General features: G+C 41.2%; 1 protein-coding gene across 1 annotated transcript in view; it reads left to right on the plus strand.

The window, feature by feature from the left end:
• Positions 1–423: 423 nt before the first annotated feature.
• The window catches only part of ppm1lb (protein phosphatase, Mg2+/Mn2+ dependent, 1Lb), a 177,428-nt gene continuing 155,013 nt past the window's right edge, over positions 424–22,838 (plus strand). Inside the window, exon 1 of the mRNA XM_041182763.1 lies at positions 424–1,120. Within this exon, the coding sequence (XP_041038697.1) occupies positions 722–1,120 (399 nt within the window). The 5' untranslated portion in view covers positions 424–721. The remainder of the gene's footprint in view (positions 1,121–22,838) is intronic.

A 22,838-nucleotide genomic window follows, 5' to 3' on the forward strand; every position in this document is an offset into this window, starting at 1 on the left:
CTCCATCGCTCTGATACAATGCACAGGGAATGAGCAAGTGTTTCGAAGTATGAAATGGGTGTTCCTATAAATAGAGTATCCATTAGCCAGCATGAACTATAGCTCTAGATACTTCACTATGGGAAGAGCGTCTTTCTCATAATGATTGAGTTTTGATCCTTCCTACCTCCCGTTCAAATTCACTCGCAGGCTGAGAGGTAGGATCTACCAAACACACAAAGGGGAATTGACGAACTGAAATGAACTTCATGTCAATTCCTGAGGCTTGTTTGATACGTCGCTTACCCCTGTATATAGAAAGAATTCTTGATTTAGGAAATAACATGATCAAACCATTTAGGATCAGTTGAAGAAAAAGAGGAAATGTTTTGCAGGAATGAAAAGTTCACCCTTTGGTTTGGGATGGGGCATTCCCGCAGTGGGAATGCGGCAGATCGTGTTGTCAGGAACAGAATAAATAGGGATCTTTGTGGAAACGGCGGTGGTTGGTTTCCGGAGGCAAGATTTCCTATCGTGGCGAAATCGTTCGCTGTCAGGACACACTCCGCGATAGTGCTTTTTTTTTCTGTTGCCATCATCGCTTGGAGGGGTTTCGCTGTCTGAGTCCAGTTCATCTTGTAAACGAATCAAACGCCAGAGACGCTGCCTTCTTTGCGCAGGTCCCTGTTTTAGAGGATGCTGGTGAATTGATTGTTTGATTCTCTCCAAGTTTGTAGAATAAATGATAGAAGATACAATGACTCTGTTGTCTCTTTTAGGCCGCATCATGCGTTATTTTCTTCTGAGGCCGGAAACTTTGTTTCTATTGTGTATCAGCTTGGCTCTTTGGAGTTATTTCTTTCACACAGACGAAGTAAAGACCATAGTGAAATCGAGCCAGAATGCGGTGAAAATGATGAAAGGGAAAGTGGTGGAAATCATTCAGAATGATCGGTTCGGGGGACTAGACGTCCTGGAAGCCGAGTTCTCCAAAACCTGGGAGTACAAGAGCAACAATGTGGCTGTTTATTCCATCCAAGGCAGGCGGGATCACATGGAAGATCGATTCGAAGTCCTTACTGATCTGGTGAACAAAAGTCATCCTTCCATTTTCGGGATTTTTGATGGGCACGGGGGAGAGGTGAGTCTAGTCAAACCCACCACAATCAGATCTTCTCAGTTTGTGACACCGGCCTTTCTACCTATATATGTGTGGAAAAACCCTAAGAGCATTGCGAGCTTTAGAAGATAATGAAAACAGAAAATGCTGGAAATACTCAAGGTCTGGTAGCATCTGTAGAAAGAAACAGAGTTAACGTTTCAGATCGGTGACTTTTCATCAGAACTTTATCGATATGAAACGTTAACTATTTCTCTCTCCACAGATGTTGGCAGACTGCTGAGTATTTGTAACATTTTCTGTCTTTTGTCAGATTTCCAGCATCCATAGTACTTTACGCGTTTATTAGTTGATTATAACGATATGGAGGAAAACATTGCAGATTGAGTGCGTCTAAAATGTTTGGAATAGAAATGGACATCGATGTCAGTTTCAGAAGGATAGTAGTTAAACTTCTAACTATTTGAAATTGTCATTTCATTCTTAGGATGGTAACGTTTCTTTACATTCAATCATATACGTGGGATATTGTCCGTTTTTAATGACATGTTTGGCTACACCGCCGACCTTTTTAAGAAGGGATTGAAGTTCTTTTCAGAATCACAGATTGATTACAGCACAGGGAAACCATTCTGCCCATCGTGTCTGTGCTGTCTCTCTGAAGGTGCAATTCACTTAGTGCCACTCCCCCACCTTCTCGCCATAGCCCTGTATATTCTTCCTTTTCAGATAATCAATTCCTGCTTGAATGCCTCGATGGAACCTGCCTCGACCATATTCTCAGGCAGTACATTGCAGAGCTTAACCGCTCGCTGCATGAAAAAGTTTTTCCTCCTGTCACCTTTGCCTCTTTTGCCAATTGCCTTAAATCTATACCATGTTCTGTCGAAGGGTCATGAGGACTCGAAACGTCAACTCTTTCCTTCTCCGCCGATGCTGCCAGACCTGCTGAGTTTTTCCAGGTAATTCTGTTTTTGTTTTAAATCTACACCATCTGTTCTTGATCCTTCCACCGATGGGAATGGTTTTTCCATATCTAATCTGTACAGACCTCTCATGATTTTGAATAGCTCAATCAAATCTCCTCTCAACCTTCTCCTCCAAGAAAAACAGTCCCAACAACTTCAATCTATCTATGTAACTGAAATTCCTCATCCCTGGAACCATTCTCTTAAATCTTTTCTGTGCACTCACTTGTGCCTTCATATCCTTCCTAAAGTGTGGTGCCTGAAACTGGATGCAGTACTCCAGTTGAGTCCAAACCCATCTTATACAAGTTTACATAACTTCCCGTACTCTATGTCTCTTTTAATAAAATCTAGGATGCCAAATGCTTTATTAACTGCTCTCTCAACCTGTTCTTCCACTTTCAATGAATTATACACATATACACTCAGGTCCCTCTTTTCCTGCACCCCCTTTAGAATTGTACTCTTTATTTTATATTGTCTCTATGTGCTTCCTATCAAAATGAACCACTTCACATTTCATCTGCCATTCCACCAAACTGTCAACATCCTTTTGAACAAAAACAAAAATACCAGGAAAAACTCAGCAGGTCTGACAGCATCTGCAGAGAGGGATACAGTTGACGTTTCGAGTCCGTATGATCCTTCATCAGAACTAAGACATACAGAAATGAGATGAAATAAGATGAAATATCCTTTTGAAGTTCGATACTATCCTCCTCATAGTTCATGGTGCTGTACTTCCAAGTTTTGTATCATCCATAAATTTTGAAATTGTGCCCTTTAAACCAAGGTCTAGGTTATTAATATATATCAGTAAGAGTAAAATGCTGACCCATGGAGAACTCCACTATAAACCTTTCTCCAATCTGAAAACATCCATTAATAATTCTCTGGTTTTCTGTCACTCAGCCAATTTCATATCCATGTTGCTACTGTACCTTTATTCCATGAGCTCTAACTTTGTTCACAAATCTATTGTGTGGCACTTTATCAAATGCCACATCAATAGCATAACTCTTTCTACTACTTATCAAAAAAACTCCAGAAAGTTAATTAAACATGGTTTGCCCTCAACAAATCCATGCTAGCTTTCCTCTTATTAATCCATATTTTCCCATGTGACTATTAATTTTGTCCTGAATTATTATTTCTGGAAGCTTCCTCACCACCAGGGTTAAACTGACTGACCTGTAGTTGCTGGGTTTAACATTGCAGTTTCTTTTTGAACAAGGGTATAGCACTTACAGTCCTCTGGCACCAACCCTAAGTCTAAGGCAGGCTGAAAAATTATGGCCAGTACCTCCCCAATCTCTACTCAATTCCTTCAATGCCCCTGAATGCACTTCATCCAGTCTTGTTGCCTTATTATCAACTTTAAGTGTAGACAGCCTATCCAATGTTTCCTCATCAATTTTAAACCTTCAAATGTCTAAATTACCTCCTCTTTCACCATGACCTTGCTTGATAAAGACCGATGTAAAGTGTTAATTTAATACGTTAGCCATGCCCCCTGCCTTCATGTGTAAATTTCATTTTTGGTCCATAATCAGTCCCTCTCCTCCTTTTACTACCCTATTATTATTTATACCTCCTATAGAAAACTTGTGGATCCCCTTTTATGTTAGTTGCCATCCCTTTTTCAATTCCCCTCTGAACCTTCTATATTCAGCCTGGTTCCCAATTCTGTTATCCACCTGACATTTGTCATGCACTTGTTTTCTTCTTATCTTAATCTCTATATTTTTTGCCACCCATAACTTTGTGCTGCCTTTGCCCTTTGTGGAAATATACCTTGACTGTGCCTAAACTACCGCTTTAAAGGCACCCCATTGTTCAGTTACAGTTTTGCCTGCCAACATTTGATTTCCAATATATCTGTGGTCATATCTAATCTTACCCCATTGAAGTTGGTGTTCCCCCAATTAATTATTCTTACACTGGATTGTTTCTTGTCTTTTTCCATAGTCAGCCTAAACCTTATGATACAATGATCACTGTCCCCCAAAATGTTCCCCTACAGACACTTGATCCAGATCCCATCTAATTCCCAAGAACCAGGTCTAGCAGTATCTCCATGTTCATTGGACTGGAAACATATTGCTGTAGAAAATTTTTCTGAACTTGCTCTAGGAACTCTTGCCCCCTCTGCCCTTTACACTACTACTATCCCAATCTATATTCAGATAATGAATGTCTCCCATTATAACTACTTTATAATTCTTGCACCTCTCTGTAATTTCCTTGCAAATTTGTTGCTCTATATCTTTCCCATTGGTTGTTGGCCTATAGACTACACTAAGCAATGTAATTGCACTTTTTTTGTTCTGTAGCTCTAGCCAGATTTTTTTTCCTGACCCCTTTGGGATATTTTGTCTCTCCAGCACTATCATGTTCTTCTTAATACAACCAGCCTGCTCCTTTCCTTCATTGCGTATCTTTCCTGACCATCTTGTATTCAAGAATTTTTAATACCCAATCCTGCCCTTTGAGCCAGGTCTATTATAGCCACAAAATCATATTCCTATGTGGCACTCTGTGCCCGTAACTCACCAATCTTATTTACCACACATTCACATATATGCATGGTAACACAATTTAGACTTTATTATTTTCTTCCATACTCTGAACCCACATAAAACTTACTGTTTCCTACTCCAGTGCTGTCTCCATCTCACAATATTCTGTGCACCTTGGTATTCCTCTCTGATATCACCTCCTGGTTCCCACACCCCTGCCAAGTTAATTTAAACTTCCCCAAAGCACTAGCAAATTACCCCACAATGAAATTTGTCCCTGCTCAGTTTAGGCACAACCCATTGGCCTGTACAAGTCCCATCTCCTGCAGGCTGGTCCCAATGTCCCATCTCCTGCAGGTTGGTCCCAATGTCCCAGGGACCTCAAGCCCTTCCTTCTGTACCATCTTGGCTCTCTTGGCCATGAGTTTTTGGACATATGAGATGTTATTGGTTAGCTAGCGTTTCATGTTGGGTAACCCAAATTAGTGTCAGTAAATATGAGGTAGTACATTGTGGTCAAAAAAAAATGATTCCTTTAATGAGGCATGTTGGGTGATCTAGAAGAGCAGAGGGATTTGGGCATTCAGTTTCACAAAATAGCTCAAATGGAAAAGTCCATTTTTTTTTAAAAAAAAAGGCAATTTGAATATAGGGACGAAGGACTTGGGAACATTGAGTCTTGTATCAAGAGATATAGAATATAAAAGTCAATGTATAATGGTGAATCTATATAAAATCTTAGTAAGAACACAATTGGGAAGTACATTGTGTTGCTTTGAATTCCACGTAGAAAGGATGTTTCTTTTCATGCTTATGGCATCTTGCAGCTTTACAAGTCTAAGTCCAAGTTGGACAGCCAAGTCGCACCATCATTAGGTGGATTGCTTTGAATCTTGCAGCAAGTTTTTGTAGGTGACATTCATTCACACAATGTGGGGAACTGTCTGATCCAGCTGACCACAGCCAAATGCTAGGCTTGGAATTGCAGTTGAGGCAGAGCTGTGATGTCCTTGCAGGAGAATGCAGATCCTGTTGTGTGTAGACCACCGTTTAAGGGAGGTTGAATCCTGAGGGCTCTACTGTCCAATCACTCATTATATCTTTGATGGCAATGTTGGTGTCTGTGCACTGGTTGCACCATTTGTCCTTTTTTGTCAAAACATGCATCACTTAAAGCATTCGTAGAGTGTGATTTGAGTCTCACATATTTGGCAGGTGGGAGATGATAACCTTCACATAGTCGACCCTGTTTTTATTACTGTTGTCAATTTGACGTGTGCAGCTCAGCTAGAAAGGATGTTGGGAAATGGAGAAGCATAGATTTACTAGGATGCTGCCTGGCAGACTTGAAAATTTGGTGCTGTTTTTGTTAGAACAGGGGAGATTACAGGTGAATTAATAGAGATGTTTAAAATTAGGAAATGATTTGGTGGGGTAGAAAAACCTTTTCCAGTTGGCTGTGGGGTGAAAATATAATAATAAATATGAGATTTAGATTGAACTACCTAGTGAATAGGGTGAGCAGTGATAAACACCTATATATGCCTTTATCATATGCGAGATGGGAAATTCACACTGATCTATATTGCATATTGAGTTAACAAACAACTGATGTTAATTTAGGACACATACGTATCCTTGGACTAAATTCCACAGTTCACTTTTCATAAAGAAGTGTACCAATATTTTCTTCAGAACTATTTAATAGCCTTTCTCTTGAGTAGAAACAACTGTATGGCAGTTTGTGTCCAAAGGCAGGAACTACATTTGCTGCACCATATTCCAAATGTATGAGCAAAATCAACTTCAAAGTGTACAGCAATAACGTGGACTTCTATTTGAAATGTTAGGTGATCACATATTGTCCTCATGCACCTTTGTGTGTTACAGGATAACATAACTGAGACATGAGTTTGAAGCCACTGTTCAGTGATAACATGCTTAGACCAGGTCGTAGCAACCGGAGATACTACTGACAAATGAATCATTGTGTTACCATGGTTTTAAAGGTAGTATCCATAGTCTGCAATCTATATTGCACAATGGTTTTACACATATAAATAGACAAAATCAACAAACCTTGTCTGAAATAACTAGACAAAATCAACAAAGCTTGTCTGAAATAACTAAGGCGACCTTTTAAATGCTGAGGCTAAGGACTTGGGCTTATCAGGATTGTCATTTTATCATTTTAGGCTTTTCCTGTACCAGTATTATGTCATTGGTTATTATAGGCTTTTGGCTCAACTCTTTTAATGGAGTTTATTGCTTACTCATTTGACATTCTCTCTCGAAATTAAATTATTTCTGTATTTCTAATCATTGTGAAACATATCCCGTTATGTTACACTTGTCATATTTAATCTGCTGTGTTCCTGTGAATCTAGAAATGAGCACATATATGTGCAGGACTTAAATGGGAAAATGTGGAGTTAACAAAAACTCTTGATCTAAACCTTCAATAGTGTTTTTGATGTGAATGGTTAACCAAAGCTTCAGAAAAAGTATCCATGTGTGACCTTTTGGTTCATCTTTACGAAGGTTTGTAAATTTGACTTTAGGGATAAAGCTGTTCACGTTGGTTGTGGATTTGGGAAGAAGCGCTTAAAGCTGGGAACACCCTTTGGAGGAATGAGCTGGTTTAATAGACAAGTGAAGCTCTTTGACTTCAGCAAGTGAGCTCATCATCTGCGACCTTGCATTTCACAGTACTATGAGCAGCAGCACCCTATAGCCAGAATAAGACATGTGCGGATTACTAAATAAGATATACATTATCACCTATGCCCTGCTCCTTCTTTCTCGAATGAACATTAATTTAACATTCAGCTGCCAGTTAAATGTCCCTCAGGGTACAAGGGCACTCTCTGACAACTCCTTTCCAATGAAAGGAATTTGGTTGCTAACTTTAATCTGTACACATACTGCATTCTTCATTTCACTTGCTCCTTTGAAATTAAATACCAATTGGTGTATTTACAACCCACATTGATCGCCTGTAATGTGACAACCAGCAAGTATTTAATAAAAGATGAAGGTGATGCATCCAGTACAAGGATAATTCCCTTTGTTTGTCACCCCCATGTAAAATCGACAGCTGGATGTGGAAGATGACAGGATTTATAATTATAATTACATTTGGTGTGTTTGGTTGTTCATTTTTGCATTTGTTAGTCTATAACCAGAAGTTATGTTTGTTTTGAGAAGACAGTTTACGATTGCTTCACAGAGGAAAACCTTAAACATTATAAAGTTAGTCAAACATACACCGAGATCTTCCATTCTCTGGTGGGTTGTACCCGGAGATGGCCTGGAAGATATACCGGAGAACCCCTCGGAAGTCCCTACATAAGGTCTGCGTAGAAAGTTTCATCTTAAATTGGGCAATTCCCCTGTGTCTGGAAATCTCAAATTCCAATTTAAAGCTGGAGATTATGGATGGTTCCAATTTAGAACAGTTACCCAGGAAAATTAGAACAGTTACCCAGGAAAATTAGAGGGATTAAAACCAGTTCTAACTTCTAGGTAAGTATACTACAACCATCAACTGGACCACCTGACCACTGTGCCCCCAACCACCTGACTACACCCCCACCTCCTCACTTCCCCGACTGCTCTGTTAATATCCAAATATGCCCCCATCCATTACCTGACTACCTACCAACTCCCCCCACCGCATGAACATCTAACCTATACCCCCCCCGCACCGAAAACCAATCCATCCTACCTTCTTGCCCACTTACACACTTAACCCTCTCTTCTAGCTTGTCAAAATGGCTGGGATGTTTAAAGTTACCAAAATATGGCAAGACGTGGCCTCTTTTTTTTCCCGATAATCCTACAAGACACTGAAGGATTTCAGGAACAGCTATGCTCCACATTTCTCAGCAGGCCCAGGTTGGAAGTCTGGATGAGAAATGTAGAGCTCCAGACCAAGGTGGGAAAATAGGAGCAGAGTGGCAATCCAATTGTGATCGCCACTCCATGGAAGATTCGCCCCATTGTTTCTGACAATGGTAGCAGAGTGCAAACATTGACTGATGCCAGACAACCCTACACATGATAAAACAGCTGTGACAGAATACTGCTTGGAATCAAAGCTCCAAGAAAAGATTGCCAATTATTTTATTTTATCCTGACCAGTCTATTATATTTAATTGTGAACTGAAGCTTTTTAACCTTTAAATATCAAAATCCACACAATTTGTCATCTTATAAGGTGCATGGGATCACCAAACACCACCTCCAAATTCCCCTCCAACTTATACACCATCCTAACATGGAAATATATCACCATCCCTTCACTGACTCTCCCGACACTGTGGGTATATCTGCACCATACGGACTGCAGTGGTTCAAGAAGATGGCTTCTCAAGGGGAATTAGAGATGGGCAATAAATTCTGGCTTTTCCAGTGACACCCACATCCCTTAAACATTTTTTTTAAAATTGGAAAACTAGAGTTCTAACTTTTTAAGTAACTACAGCATACAACTAAAAGATCATGAACGTTTCTGTGTCAGCTTGACTGAAGTGCCAGGACTTTCATTTCTAAAAGAAGATGGTAGATGTGAATCCCACACCAGGGTATAATGTAGGCTGACTCCTCAAGCAATGCTCAGAGGGTGGTGTGTTTTTGAAGATATGGTACTTCAGATGTTGTTCTGAGGTTCTGCCTCCTGTTAAATTGGTGTAAATGAACATTAAAGGCCTCATGGTATTTTGCACAGGAGAACAGAGATCCCTAGATGTTCTAGTCAACATTCAGCTGTTTGTAAGACGTTCTAATGATGAATAATTGTTACAATTGCCTGTGTAACAATAGTTACTGTACTGCATCAGTAAATTTGAGGCAATTTAGTGATGTGAAAAGCTGCTGTATAAAAGCATTTCTTTTCTAACTGCCAAACATGAAGTTGTTTCTGAATAAAGATTTCATGTGTAAAAATTGTCTGGATGAGAATGAAAGAGAACAAAGAGGATAAATGACTTCTAGAAGTCTATAAGGGAAAAGGTTCATTAGATAAGTATAAAATGTGGAAACATTTGTGATGGGGATGGGATCCTGAAAGGAGGTTCAGCAAGGGGAGATGCTCAGCCAAAATTAGAAGAGAGAGCAAGTGAGTCTGGAAGGCATAGAACTTATAGGCCAGTTAAGGCACAAAGGAGTTTGGCAAGGTTGGATGCTTTTTATTTTAATGCAAGGATTCTGATGAATAAGGCAGATGAGTTGAGGGCACAAATTATCACATGGCAGTATGATGTCATTGCTGCCACAGAGACATGGTTGAGAGAGGGGCAGGATTGGCAGCTCAATATTCCAAGATATAGGGTCTTCAGGCAAGACAGGGAAGGAGGTAAAAGAGGAGGGGGCATTGCAATATTGATCAAGGAATCAATTACAGCAGTAAGGAGGGATGACATCTTAGAAGTCTCGTCAAATGAAGTCATATGAGTAGAACTGAAAAACAAAAAAGGAGCAATCACATTGCTGGGAGTGTACTATAGGCCCCCAAACAGTCAGAAATAGAAGAGCAGATATGCAGGTAAATTTCCGAGAAGTGTAAAAATAATAGGGCAGTAATAGTGGGGGATTTCAACTTCCCCAACATTACCTGGGTTAGTCATAGTGTGATAGATTTGGAGGGAGTGGAATTCTTAAAATGCATCCAAGAGAGCTTTTTAAGTCAGTACGTAGAAGGTCCTACTTAATTTTAGGAAATGAAGCTGGGCAAATAGTAGAGGTATCAGTGGGGGAACATTTTGCAGATAGTGATCATAACTCCATTAGATTCAAGGTTGTTATGAAAAAGAACAAAGAGAACAAAGAACAAAGAAAAGTACAGCACAAGAACAGGCTCTTCGGCCCTCTAAGCCTGTGCCGATCATATTGTCCGTCATCTAAAACATTTTGCATTTCTGGGGTCCGTATCCCTCTATTCCCATCCTATTCATTTATTTGTCAAGCTGTCTCTTAAACAGCACTATCGTACCTGCTTCCACCACCTCCTCTGGCAGCGAATTCCAGACACTCACTACCCTCTGCGTAAAAAAACTTGCACTGCACAACTCCTCTATAGCTTTCTCCTCTCACCTTAAATCTATGTCCCCTAGTAATTGACTCTTCCACCCTGGGAAAAAGTTTCTGACTATCTACTGTGTCTATGCCACTCATAATTTTGTAAACTTCTATCAAGTCACCCCTCCATCGCTCTAGTGAGAACAATCTGAGTTTCTCCAACCTTTCCTCAGACCTAATAACCTCCAGACCAGGCAGCATCCTGGTAAACCTCCTCTGCACCCTCTCCATATCCTTCTGATAATGTGGTGACCAGAATTGCACGCAATATTCCAAATGTGGCCTAACCAAGGTTCCATACAGCTGCAGCATGACTTCCCAGCTTTTGTACTCAATATCCCTGCCAATGAAGGCAAACATGCCATATGCCTTCCTGACTACCTTATCCACCTGCATTGCCACATTCAGTGACCTTTGGACCTGCACATCCAGATCCCTCTGCCCGTCAACGCACTTAAGGGTTCTGCCATTTACTGTATAATTCCTGCCTGTATTAGACCTTCCAAAATGCATTACCTTGCATTTGTCCGGATTAAACTCCATCTGCCATTTCTCCGCCCAAGTCTCCAACCGATGTATATCCCGTTGTATCCTTTGACAAACCTCTTCACTATCTGCAACTCCTCCAACCTTAGTGTTGTCTGCAAACTTACTAATTAGCCCAGTTACATTTTAGGAATTCTCCTTGCGCTCTTTTATCCTGTGTCTCCGCTCTCCTTGCGCTGTTTTATCCTGTGTCTCTGCTCTCCTCGTGCTCTTTTATCCTGTGTCTCCACTCTCCTCGCGCTCTTTTATCCTGTGTCCCTGCTGCTCTCCTTGTGCTCGTTTATCCTGTGTCTCCACCGCTCTCCTCGCGCTCGTTTATCCTGTGTCTCCACCGCTCTCCTCGTGCTCTTTTATCCTGTGTCTCCGCTGCTCTCCTCGTGCTCTTTTAAAAGGACAAGGATGGGCCAGAAATCAGAGTTCTAAATTGGGGGAAGGCTGATTTTAATAAGGTCAGATACGAGTTGGCCAGAGTGGACTGGGAGCAGCTACATTTAGGCAAATCTGCGTCAGAGCAGTGGGACTCATTCAAGAAGGAATTGGGGAGAGTACAGGGCCAACATATTCCAGTAAAGATAAAGGATGGGACCAACAAATCCAGGGAACCCTGGATGTCGAGGGAAATACAGGATTGGATAAAGCGAAAAAGGGAGGCTTATGGCTGATACCAGGGGCTCAAAACAGCGCAACCCCTAGAGGAGTATAGAATGTTGGGGGGGGGGGGGGGCAACTTAAAAAGGAAATTAGGAGAGCAAAAAGGGGGCATGAAAAAACATTTGCAGGTAAAATAAAGAAAAATCCAAAGTTATTTTACAAGTACATTAAGAGTAAGAGGATAACTAGGGGAAAAAATAGGGCCTATTAAGGACCATAGTGGTAATTTGTGTGTGAAGCCGGAAGACATAGGTAGGGTTCTAAATTAACACTTCGTGTCAGTGTTCACAAGTGAGAGGGACGACGCAGGTATGGAAATCGGGCAGAAGGACTGTGATGTAATTAAAGAAATTAGCATAGAAAAGGAGGAGGTTCTAAGTGGCCTGGCAGGCTTAAAAGTAGATAAATCTCCAGGACCGGATGAAATGTGTCCCAAGCTGTTGAGTGAGGCAAGGGAGAAGATAGCAGGGGCACTGACAATAATTTTCAATACTTCTCTGGCCAACAGGAGAGGTGCCAGAGGACTGGAGGACAGCCAGAAGTAGATAAATCTCCAGGACCGGATGAAATGTGTCCCAAGCTGTTGAGTGAGGCAAGGAAGAAGATAGCAGGGGCACTGACAATAATTTTCAATACCTCTCTGGCCAACAGGAGAGGTGCCAGAGGACTGGAGGACAGCCAGAAGTAGATAAATCTCCAGGACCGGATGAAATGTGTCCCAAGCTGTTGAGTGAGGCAAGGAAGAAGATAGCAGGGGCACTGACAATTTTCAATACCTCTCTGGCCACAGGAGAGGTGCCAGAGGACTGGAGGACAGCCAATGTGGTACTATTATTCAAGAAGGGAGAAAGGGATAAACCAGGGAATTACAGGCCTATCAGTCTAACCTCAGTGGTGGGGAAACTATTGGAAGCAATTCTGAGGGACATAATTAATCTACACTTGGAGAGGCAGGGATTAATCTAGGATAGTCAGCATGGTTTTGTTAAGGGGAGGTTATGTCTGACCAATTTAATTGAATTTTTTGAAGAGGTGACCAGCTGTGTAGATGAGGGCAGTGCATTTGACATAGTCTACTTGGACTTCAGCAGGGCTTTTGATGAGGTCCCGCATAGGAGACTGATAATGAAGGTAAGAGCCCATGGGATCCAAGGCAATTTGGCAAATTGGATCCAGAATTGGCTGAGTGGCAGGAAGCAGAGGGTGATGGTTGAGGGGTGTTTTTGTGACTAGATGCCTGTGTCCAGTGGGGTTCCACAGGGATCGGTGTTGGGTCCCTTGCTGTTTGTGGTGTGTATATATATATATATATATATATATATAAATGATTCAGACTTGAATGTAGGAGAGTCGATCAATAAATTCGCGTATGACACAAAAATTGGTGTGGTGGTAAATAGTGAGGAGGATAGCCTTGGTTTACAGGAGGATATAGACAGACCAATCAGTGGCAAATGGAATTTAATCCGGATAAGTGTGAGGTGATGCACTTGGGCAGGACAAACAAGGCACAGGAATACACGATGATTGGTAGGACCCTGGGAAGTACCAAGGATCAGAGGGACCTTGGTGTGCATGTCCACCGATCCCTTAAGGTAGTGGGACAGGTAGATAAAGTGGTTAAGAAGGCATATGGGATACTTGCCTTCATTAGCCAAGGCATAGAACATAAGAGCAGGGAGGTTATGCTAGAACTGTATAAAATGCTGGTTAGGCCACAGCTAGAGTATTACATGCGGTTCTGGAATCTGCATTATAGGAAGGATGTGATTGCACTAGAGAGAGTGTCAAGGAGATTTACCAGGATGTTGCCTGGGCTGGAGAGTTTGTTATGAGGAGAGATTGGATAGACTTGAGTTATTTTCCTTGGGGCAGAGGAGATTGAGGGGGGACATGAATGAGGTGTATGAAATTGAAGGGCATAGGTAGGGTAGACAGGAAGGAACTTTTCCCCTTGGTGGAGGGATCAATAACCAGGGGCCATAGATTTAAGGTAAGGGGCTGGAGGTTTAGAGGGGATGTGAGGAAGTACTTTTTTACCCGGACGGTGATGGGAATCAGGAACTCACTGCCTGAAAGGGTGGTAGAGCCAGAAACCCTCATAACATTTAAGAAATACTTGGATGTGCATTTGTGGTGCCATGGCGTACAAGGCTATGGGCCTAGTGCTGGAAAATGGGATTAGAATAGTTAGGTACTTGTTTAACTGGCGCAGACTCAATGGGCCAAAGGGCCTTTTTCTGTGCTGTAGACCTCTATGACTCTATCAAAGAGGCAAAGCATAACTGTAATGAAAGCGAGCTTTTGAGGCTAACACTACGGTTAAAAAAATCTTTCCACTTATGGCAATATGAAGGTAGCCAACACCTACCACTGTATAAAGACTTGAAACAGAAGATGAACAAAATTAGTAACAATTACTTAATTCAAGTATTAACAAGGGATGACATAAACTACTTGTCCTCCCAGAGATAAACAAAACAAATTCAATGATTTTGATAAAAATGAGATAGAAATCTTAGATGTACTAAAGGTTCAGAACAATTATTCCAGAGTTCAGAGAGACAAGTTATTTTACATTTAGTAAAATTAGGAAGCATTCAATAACATAAGACCCACTATATACCTGAAGTCAGGGATGTTGATAATGATCTGAGGAGCCGAGGATGATAATGATCTGGGAACATTTTGAGGCCAGGGACATGGGTGTGTTGTGACTTTATTAGTAGGATATTATCATGTTCTTCTGCTAAATTGAAAGGCTGGCCAGTTGCTGGGTGGGAAAACTAGCAGAAAGAGGCTACAGTTAGGGACCTATGGGGGAAGTTCCCTGACATTTGGGGAGATGGGGTGCAAGATCAGGAACTTGGTTGAGGTGAGGATGGGGTAGGTTGGTGAGGCAATCAGGAGAATGGAAGCCTGGGAATTATTAATGAAGTTGGCGGGTGAGAAGCTCTAATCGCGACAGGAGTGGAGTAAGGAAGAGAGGAGTGGGAAGTGAAGTTAAAGCGTTCTTTAAGGAGCCCGGGGAGCACTTTTGCTTTTCCTGACCCACAATGAGTGCTGGAACAGGCACTTTACTTTTGGAGCCGGCATTTTCTGCTTCTCTCTTACTCCAGAGTTTCACAGGCCCTGGAAAAATTAGGTGACAACTTAAATTAGTTCAGCTTCCAGTTGCACTATGAAATTCTGACTTAAATATGTTAATAAAATGCCCCATCTCCACAGTGGGACACTAGCATTCCACAAAACCTTCCACCATGAAAATGGGAACAGGCATGCATTTAGTGGGCTGGGGATGCATTCCCTTTTTTTAATTTTTAACCTAAACAACACTTTCCCACCACTCATGGGGATTGATATCGAAGCCATAATGTGCAGAGGAAATATTTTGCCAGTAACATTTTTTTTTTAAAAACGACTGAGTTAGGACTCAAGAGTTGATCATTATTGGGAGCAAATTGCAAATCTTTAAATGATGATATGCACACTGTACATATATTTACAACTATTGTAGGAAATTAAAATGTAAAAGCCTAGTTATTAACCTGATCTTCCTGGTTTGTTGAAACAGGATAGATGTAATATGGGAAATATGCCTATTTATCCATGCTGATTTGATTTTCAATTAGCATAAATCATAAGATTGATTCACGATTCACATTTGTGTGTGTACATACTATACAAGCTTTGTATTGCCAGTATTAAAAGCTATTCAATTGAAAAGTATGCAGAGCATATCAGATAAAGGAAACACCTCTTTTTATCTGGTATAGAACTGTTCCAGCTAGTGCTTAAATATTTTAAGCTATACCTGATTATGCCTAATGCACACACCTGAAGCATTAGAGATAATATATATTATCACATATACCCTTGGCATTGACGTTGTGTTGAATTTACTCAGCAGGAAGTAGCCAGATAGCAGCTTTTGTGATTTCAGGCATAAATAATCAATTTTTCTTGCAGTTTTCTTGAATCCATATTGTGCTGCTTATGTAAAACAACTGGGTGAAAGGTGAAGTAAGGAAATGAGGAAACAAGTGTAGAGAACATTATTTTTTCTTGGACTGTAGCTTTAAGATTGGACTGTGGCTTTAAAAACTGCCACGGCTACGGTTTAAAAGAGATGGAGCAGGAAGAAGAAAATCTCCAATGTTGCTATCTCCTTGAACAGTGTGTGCCAGCTTGGACAGAATGGTGCTAGAAAGGAGACCTAGTTTAAGAGGGGACTGCCTAGCAACAGCATTTTGATTGGCTCCTGACCAAGTGGCCAAGTTTTGTGTGAGGATAATGCAGTAGATCAGCTCCTAGCCTGAAAAGAGGAAAGACCTGAAACCCCTCTCTCCTGTGTTTTGTAAGACTCCAATAATCCTGTCATAGTAGCTAGCTGGCTATTCGTCACATCGCTGTACCCTACTTTCTTTGAGAAACCCCTGTCAGGAGAAAAAGGGGAAAAATCGCCAGTAGAGACATAAAAGCGTTGGTTACAGACAATTTGTTTCATATGCAGTTATTTACTTGTTAAGTTTACAGACCTGGTGCTCATATTCTTTTAACCTAAATTAAATAGTTAGGTAGAATTGGGACAATTTGGTGGTCTGATTAAACTTCTCACATTTGTCTCAGCTCAGGGAGCAGTGGGGCTTGATAGTATAGCACACAGAAGGTCAAAGATTTTCAGGAGATTTCTGAAGAGCATCATATCAGATAGGTTAATTGTGGCTAGGTGTGTGAGGTCATCCACTTGGATATAAGAAAGTTAGATCAGAGCATTTTGAAAATTGTGAGGTGCTAGGAGCAGTGGATGAACAGAGATTTAGAAGTCCAAGATCAGAAATCACTATAAACTAGTGGGCAGGTACAGAACAAAATAGCCTTTATCCTGAGACATCTGGAATATGTCAGCATGTAAGGTATGCTACAGGTGTATAGAGCCATGACTAGATTTTTGTCAGGAATATTGTATTCAGTTCTAGGGACTACATATTTTCGTAGAGGCAGTACAGGGTAAATTCACCAGAATTTCTCTGAAATTAAAAGGTTTAAATTGTGAGGACAGGTTGCATACCTAAGCAAGTATTCACTTGAATATCAAAGATTAAAGGGTGATCTAATTGAGGTTTTTGAAACAGTTAAAAGATTTAATAGGGTAGATAGGGAAAAAAAAAGCTTCCTCCATTAGGGGAGTCCAAATCAAGAGGGCAAAACCTTAAAATTAGAGCTTTGCCATTCAGAGATCATATCAGGTAACACCTTTTTACATGAAGGGTATTAGAAATATCTCCACCAGAAAAAAAAAACTGGGTCTCAAATTGCAAAATTGAGAATAATAGATTTTTTTTAGGCAAGTATATTAAGGATTATGGAGCCAAAGTGGGTAGATTACGATACAGATCAGTTGTGTTCTAATTGAATGGTGAAACAGGCTCAAGATGCTAAATAACTTGCTCCTGTTCCTACATTCCTTCCTTGCTGGAGGGAGTGAAGTGCCACAAGGATCAGTGCTAGAGCCTCTAACAATTTACAATCTATATCAATGACCTGGATAAAGGGACCATATGTAGAGTTGCTAAATTTGCTGATGACACAAAGATAGGTAGGAAAGATATAAAGGACATAAGGACCCTGCAAAGTGATATAGATATATTAAGTGAGTGGGCAAAAATTTGTCAGATGGAGTATAATGTTGGAAAATGTGAACTTGTCCACTTTGGCAGAAAGAATAGAATATATTATTTTAATTGAGAGAGATTGCAGAACTCTTGAGGTACAGAGGGATCTGGGTGTCCTGGTACATTAATCACGAAAAGTTAGTATGCAAGTACATCAAATGTTTAGGATAGCAAATGGAATGTTGCCATTTAATGTAAGGGGAATGGAATATAAAATGAAGTTTTGCCACAGTTCTATGAGGTGTTGGTAAGACCACATCTGAAATACTATGTACACTTTTGGTCTCCTTATAAATACGTTAGAAGCAATTCAGAGAAGGTTCACTTGACTGTTACCTGGGATGGGGTGATTATCTTGTGAGGAAAGAATGAGAGGTGATCTTATTGAAACCTGTAAGACCCTGAGGGGAATTGACAAGCTGGATGTTGAAAAGATATTTCTCCTTGTGGGAGAGATTAGAACTAGGGGGCTCAGTTTAAAAATAAGGTATCTCCCATTTAAGACAGAGAAGAGAATTTTTTTTTCTCTGAGGGACATGAATCTTTGGAACTCTCACCCCAGAAAGCAGTGGAGGCGGGGTCATTGAATATTTTTAAGGCAGGGGTAGATAGATTCTTGAGTAAGATGGGAGACGAAGGATACCGGGGGTAGCTGGGAATGTGGAGTTGAGGCCACAATCAGGTCAGCTATGATCTTATTGAATAGCAGAGCAGGCTCAAGGGGCAAAATGGCCTACTCCTGCTCCTTGTTTATATGAATAATGAGAAGCATCTCAAAAAGGCTACGCTTTAGTCAGTTCAATTACATTTCAGAACAGTGTTTTCACCATATGTGGATTGATTGTGCCAATTTACAATCCAATCACCTCTGCCAAATCATGCCTTGTACTAATTTGTTATTGATCTTAACATGATAAATCTATCTATTCATGTTTTGGAATCACAGAACTACTATCTCATTTCCTTATCTTAGAAATCTAAACACCAAACAAATACCATTTGCTGCTTGTTCAATTTAAACACCTATTTTCCAAAAGGAACATAGCAGCAGAAGTAGGTCATTCGGCTCATCGAGCCTGCTCCGCCATTCAATACGATCATGGCTGATCATCCACTTCAATGTCTTTTTCCCACACTATCCCCACATCCCTTTACGTCATTGGTATTTAGAAATGTCAATTTCTGCTTTAAGCATACTCGATGACTCAGCTTCCACAGCTCTGGGTAAAGAATTCCAAATGTTCACAAACCTATGAGTAAAAAAAAATTCATCCTCATCTCGATCCTAAGTGGCTTCCCCTTACTTTGAAATTGTGTCCCTTGGCTCTAGACTCCCCAACCAGAAACAACTTTTTTTCAAAAATTCATTTTCGAGATGTTAGGCTTGCATTTATTAACCATCTCTATCTTTTTTTCAAAAATTCATTTTCAAGATGTTGGGCTAGCATTTATTGCCCATCCCTAATTTCCCCTGAGAAGGTGGTGGTGAGCTGCCTTCCTGAACCACTGCCGTCCCTGTGGCATAGGTACACCCGCAGTACTGTTCAGGAGGGAGTTCCAGGATTTTGACCTAGTGACAGTGAAGGAACAGCAATTATATTTCCAAGTCAGGATGAAGTGGTGGTGACTCCCAGGTGGCGGTGTTCCCATGGGATGTGGGTGTCACCAGCATTTTCAGAGTTAACCACATTGCTGTGGGCCTGGGTCTGGAGTAGGCCTGACCAGGTAAGGACAACAGATTTCCTTCCCTAAAGGACATTAGTGAACCAGATGGGTTTTTACACCAATCAACAATGGTTTCATTAGACTTTTAATTCCATATTTTTATTGAATTCAAATTCCACCATTCAAACCTGGGACCCCAGAACATTACCCTAGGTCTCAGGATCACTAGTCCAGCAACAATACCACTATGCCATCTGCTGCACTTGTCCTTCTAGATGGTGATGTGGTGTCTTTGATGAACGGACCACAGGAGACTCAGGTACAGGTTACAATCATTTCTTCGAGCAATTGCAAGGAGGGCACCATCTCAATACAGCTTGAGACAGTACTCTGCTAAACTACAAATGTTCATCCTATTTATACATTATTGGTCACATACAAGAACAGTTTCCAGATTTCGATCTTGTCAACATATAGATTTACATTAAACTGACAAGTCTAGTGACAAGTACATGTATTGTACGTCCCTATTTGTTTCTCACCCAGGCAGAGACCCCTCCCTCGTATCTAAACTAAGACCATCTGTTCTTTCCCTATCCCTGTAAACAGGCTCAATCTTAGTTGTTTTCCAACCTAAGGCTCAAGTCTGACTCCCAAAACACCCAATCTATCATATTTACATTCTTCTTCGTCCAGTAAGGCCTTGCTGATACTCACAAGCCCTGAGAATGTGCAAGGTTTAGATTTCTCTCTGTCCAGCCTAGCCTTTAACTGTTAACTGCTTACGCAGACAGGTTTTGCCTGCTTGGATATTTTAAGTATTGATTCCCTTCAATGAGTTCTTACTGTATCCCTATACTGTATCCCTTTATTTCCCCCTAATAATGGTAATGGTCATGAGTTTAGAAGGTGCTGCTAAAGGAGCCTTGGTGAGTTTCTGCAGTGCATCTTATAGATGGTACACTGCTGCCACTGTTCGTTGGTGGTGGGGGGAGTGAATGCTTGTGGAAGGGGTGCCAATCAAGCGGGTTGCTTTGTCCTGGTATCAAGCTTCTTGAGTGTTGCTGGAACTGCGCACATCCTGATTCAGTCTCTTAGTGGCTTTCCAAACACCAACAGTCTTGTTTGCTGACTATACACTAATTGAATTCACAGAGAGCAACTCAAAACAAAGAATCACACTAAGCTCCACCCACCTCCATGACAATGTGACACACAGCCTGTTTCCAGGTAGAAATGCACATTAACTACCTTTTTAATTGCAAACTTTTCCTTAATTCTGGGAAACCACATGGATAACATCCTTAAAAACAAAAAAACTGCGGATGCTGGAAATCCAAAACAAAAACAGAATTACCTGGAAAAACTCAGCAGGTCTGGCAGCATCGGCGGAGAAGAAAAGAGTTGACGTTTCGAGTCCTCATGACCCTTCGACAGAACTTGAGTTCGAGTCCAAGAAAGAGTTGAAATATAAGCTGGTTTAAGGTGTGTGTGTGGGGGGCGGAGAGATAGAGAGAAGTGGAGGGGGGGGTGTGGTTTTAGGGACAAACAAGCAGTGATAGAAGCAGATCATCAAAAGATGTCAACGACAATAGTACAATAGAACACATAGGTGTTAAAGTTGGTGATATTATCTAAACGAATGTGCTAATTAAGAATGGATGGTAGGGCACTCAAGGTATAGCTCTAGTGGGTTTTTTTTTTAAAAAATGGAAATAGGTGGGCAAAGGAAAATCTTTATAATTTATTGGAAAAAAAAGGAAGGGGGAAACAGAAAGGGGGTGGGGATGGGGGAGGGAGCTCATGACCTAAAGTTGTTGAATTCAATATTCAGTCCGGAAGGCTGTAAAGTCCCTAGTCGGAAGATGAGGTGTTGTTCCTCCAGTTTGCGTTGGGCTTCACTGGAACAATGCAGCAAGCCAAGGACAGACATGTGGGCAAGAGAGCAGGGAAGAGTGTTAAAATGGCAAGCGACATGGAGGTTTGGGTCATTCTTGCGGACAGACCGCAGGTGTTTTGCAAAGCGGTTGCCCAGTTTACGTTTGGTCTCTCCAATGTAGAGGAGACCACATTGGGAGCAACGAATGCAGTAGACTAAGTTGGGGGAAATGCAAGTGAAATGCTGCTTCACTTGAAAGGAGTGTTTGGGTCCTTGGACGGTGAGGAGAGAGGAAGTGAAGGGGCAGGTGTTGCATCTTTTGCGTGGGCATGGGGTGGTGCCATAGGAAGGGCTTGAGGAGTAGGGGGTATATATATATATATAGATATATATATATATATATAGGAGTAGAGGAAGCATCTGTGGCCAGATAGGCAGGGGGGTTGAGGGGAGGGAGGGGGGTGGTTAGACCTTAACTTCTGCCTGGAGTGCTGGCCTCCTAGTCTTCCTCCAGGAGGCTGCCTCCAGGCAGCTGCTGTGCTACCTATGCCACAGAGGGCCTTAAGTGGCCTTTTAATTAGCTTAATAAACTATATATCACTTCCCTCCCAATCTGGCCTCCAGCAAAATGGCTGGGTATGGGATAGTGCCGCCAAATCAGCACACCACCCGTTGACACGGAATTATGTGACTGTCTATTCCCGCCCTCATGTTGGGGCTAAAATTCTGCTCTTAGTTTCAATGTAAGCTGCTAAATGGGTAAAATAATGAATTATTGATAACATACAGAAAAATATCATAACATTTAATATTTGTAAGTATACTTCAGTTACTTCAAAAAAAGCTACATAATGAAAAATGTGCTATATCTTGTTCTATTGTTGGTGACATCTTTTGATGATCTGCTTCTATCACTGCTTGTTTGTCCCTACAACCACACCAACCCCCTCCACTTCTCTCTCTCTCTCTCTCTGCCCCCCCCCCCACCACACACACACACACACACACACACACACACACACACACACACACACACACACACACACACACACACACACACACACACACACACACACACACACACACACACACACACACACACACACACACACACACACACACACACCTTAAACCAGCTTATATTTCAACTCTTTCTTGGACTCGAACTCAAGTTCTGTCGAAGGGCCATGAGGACTTGAAACGTCAACTCTTTTCTTCTCCACCGATGCTGCCAGAGCCGCTGAGTTTTTCCAGGTAATTCTGTTTTTGTTTTGGATTTCCAGCATCCGCAGTTTTTTTGTTTTTATCATTGTATTTTTTGAAGTGGAGTCACTGTTGTGAGGTAGGGAATTGTGGTAACCAGTGTACATATACCAAGATCCTACAAACGCCAATGGGATTAATGACCATTTAATATTTTTAGTGATGTTGACTGAAGGACGGATATTGACTCTGACACCAAGAGAGCTCCCCTGTTTGAATAGTGCCATAAAATCTTTTGTATCCACCTTAGAAGACGGACAGACAGACAAGTTATTTTTGCATAATCTGAGTTACCTAACATCAGAGTGAGATGAATTCCAGGCAGTTTGTTGTAAAAAGTTCTTATTAAAAGTCTGAGGTTCATTTATAAAATAGGATTTGCTTTTAACATTTTGCCAAATTTTGGTTTTTTTATTTGTTCTTGGGATTTGAGCATTTTTGGCAGGACCAGCATTAGTTGCCCTTGAACAGGGGATGGTGAGCCGCCTACAACTG

The sequence above is a fragment of the Carcharodon carcharias genome, chromosome 2, assembly GCF_017639515.1.
Source record: "Carcharodon carcharias isolate sCarCar2 chromosome 2, sCarCar2.pri, whole genome shotgun sequence".
NCBI classification, from domain to species: domain Eukaryota; kingdom Metazoa; phylum Chordata; class Chondrichthyes; order Lamniformes; family Lamnidae; genus Carcharodon; species Carcharodon carcharias.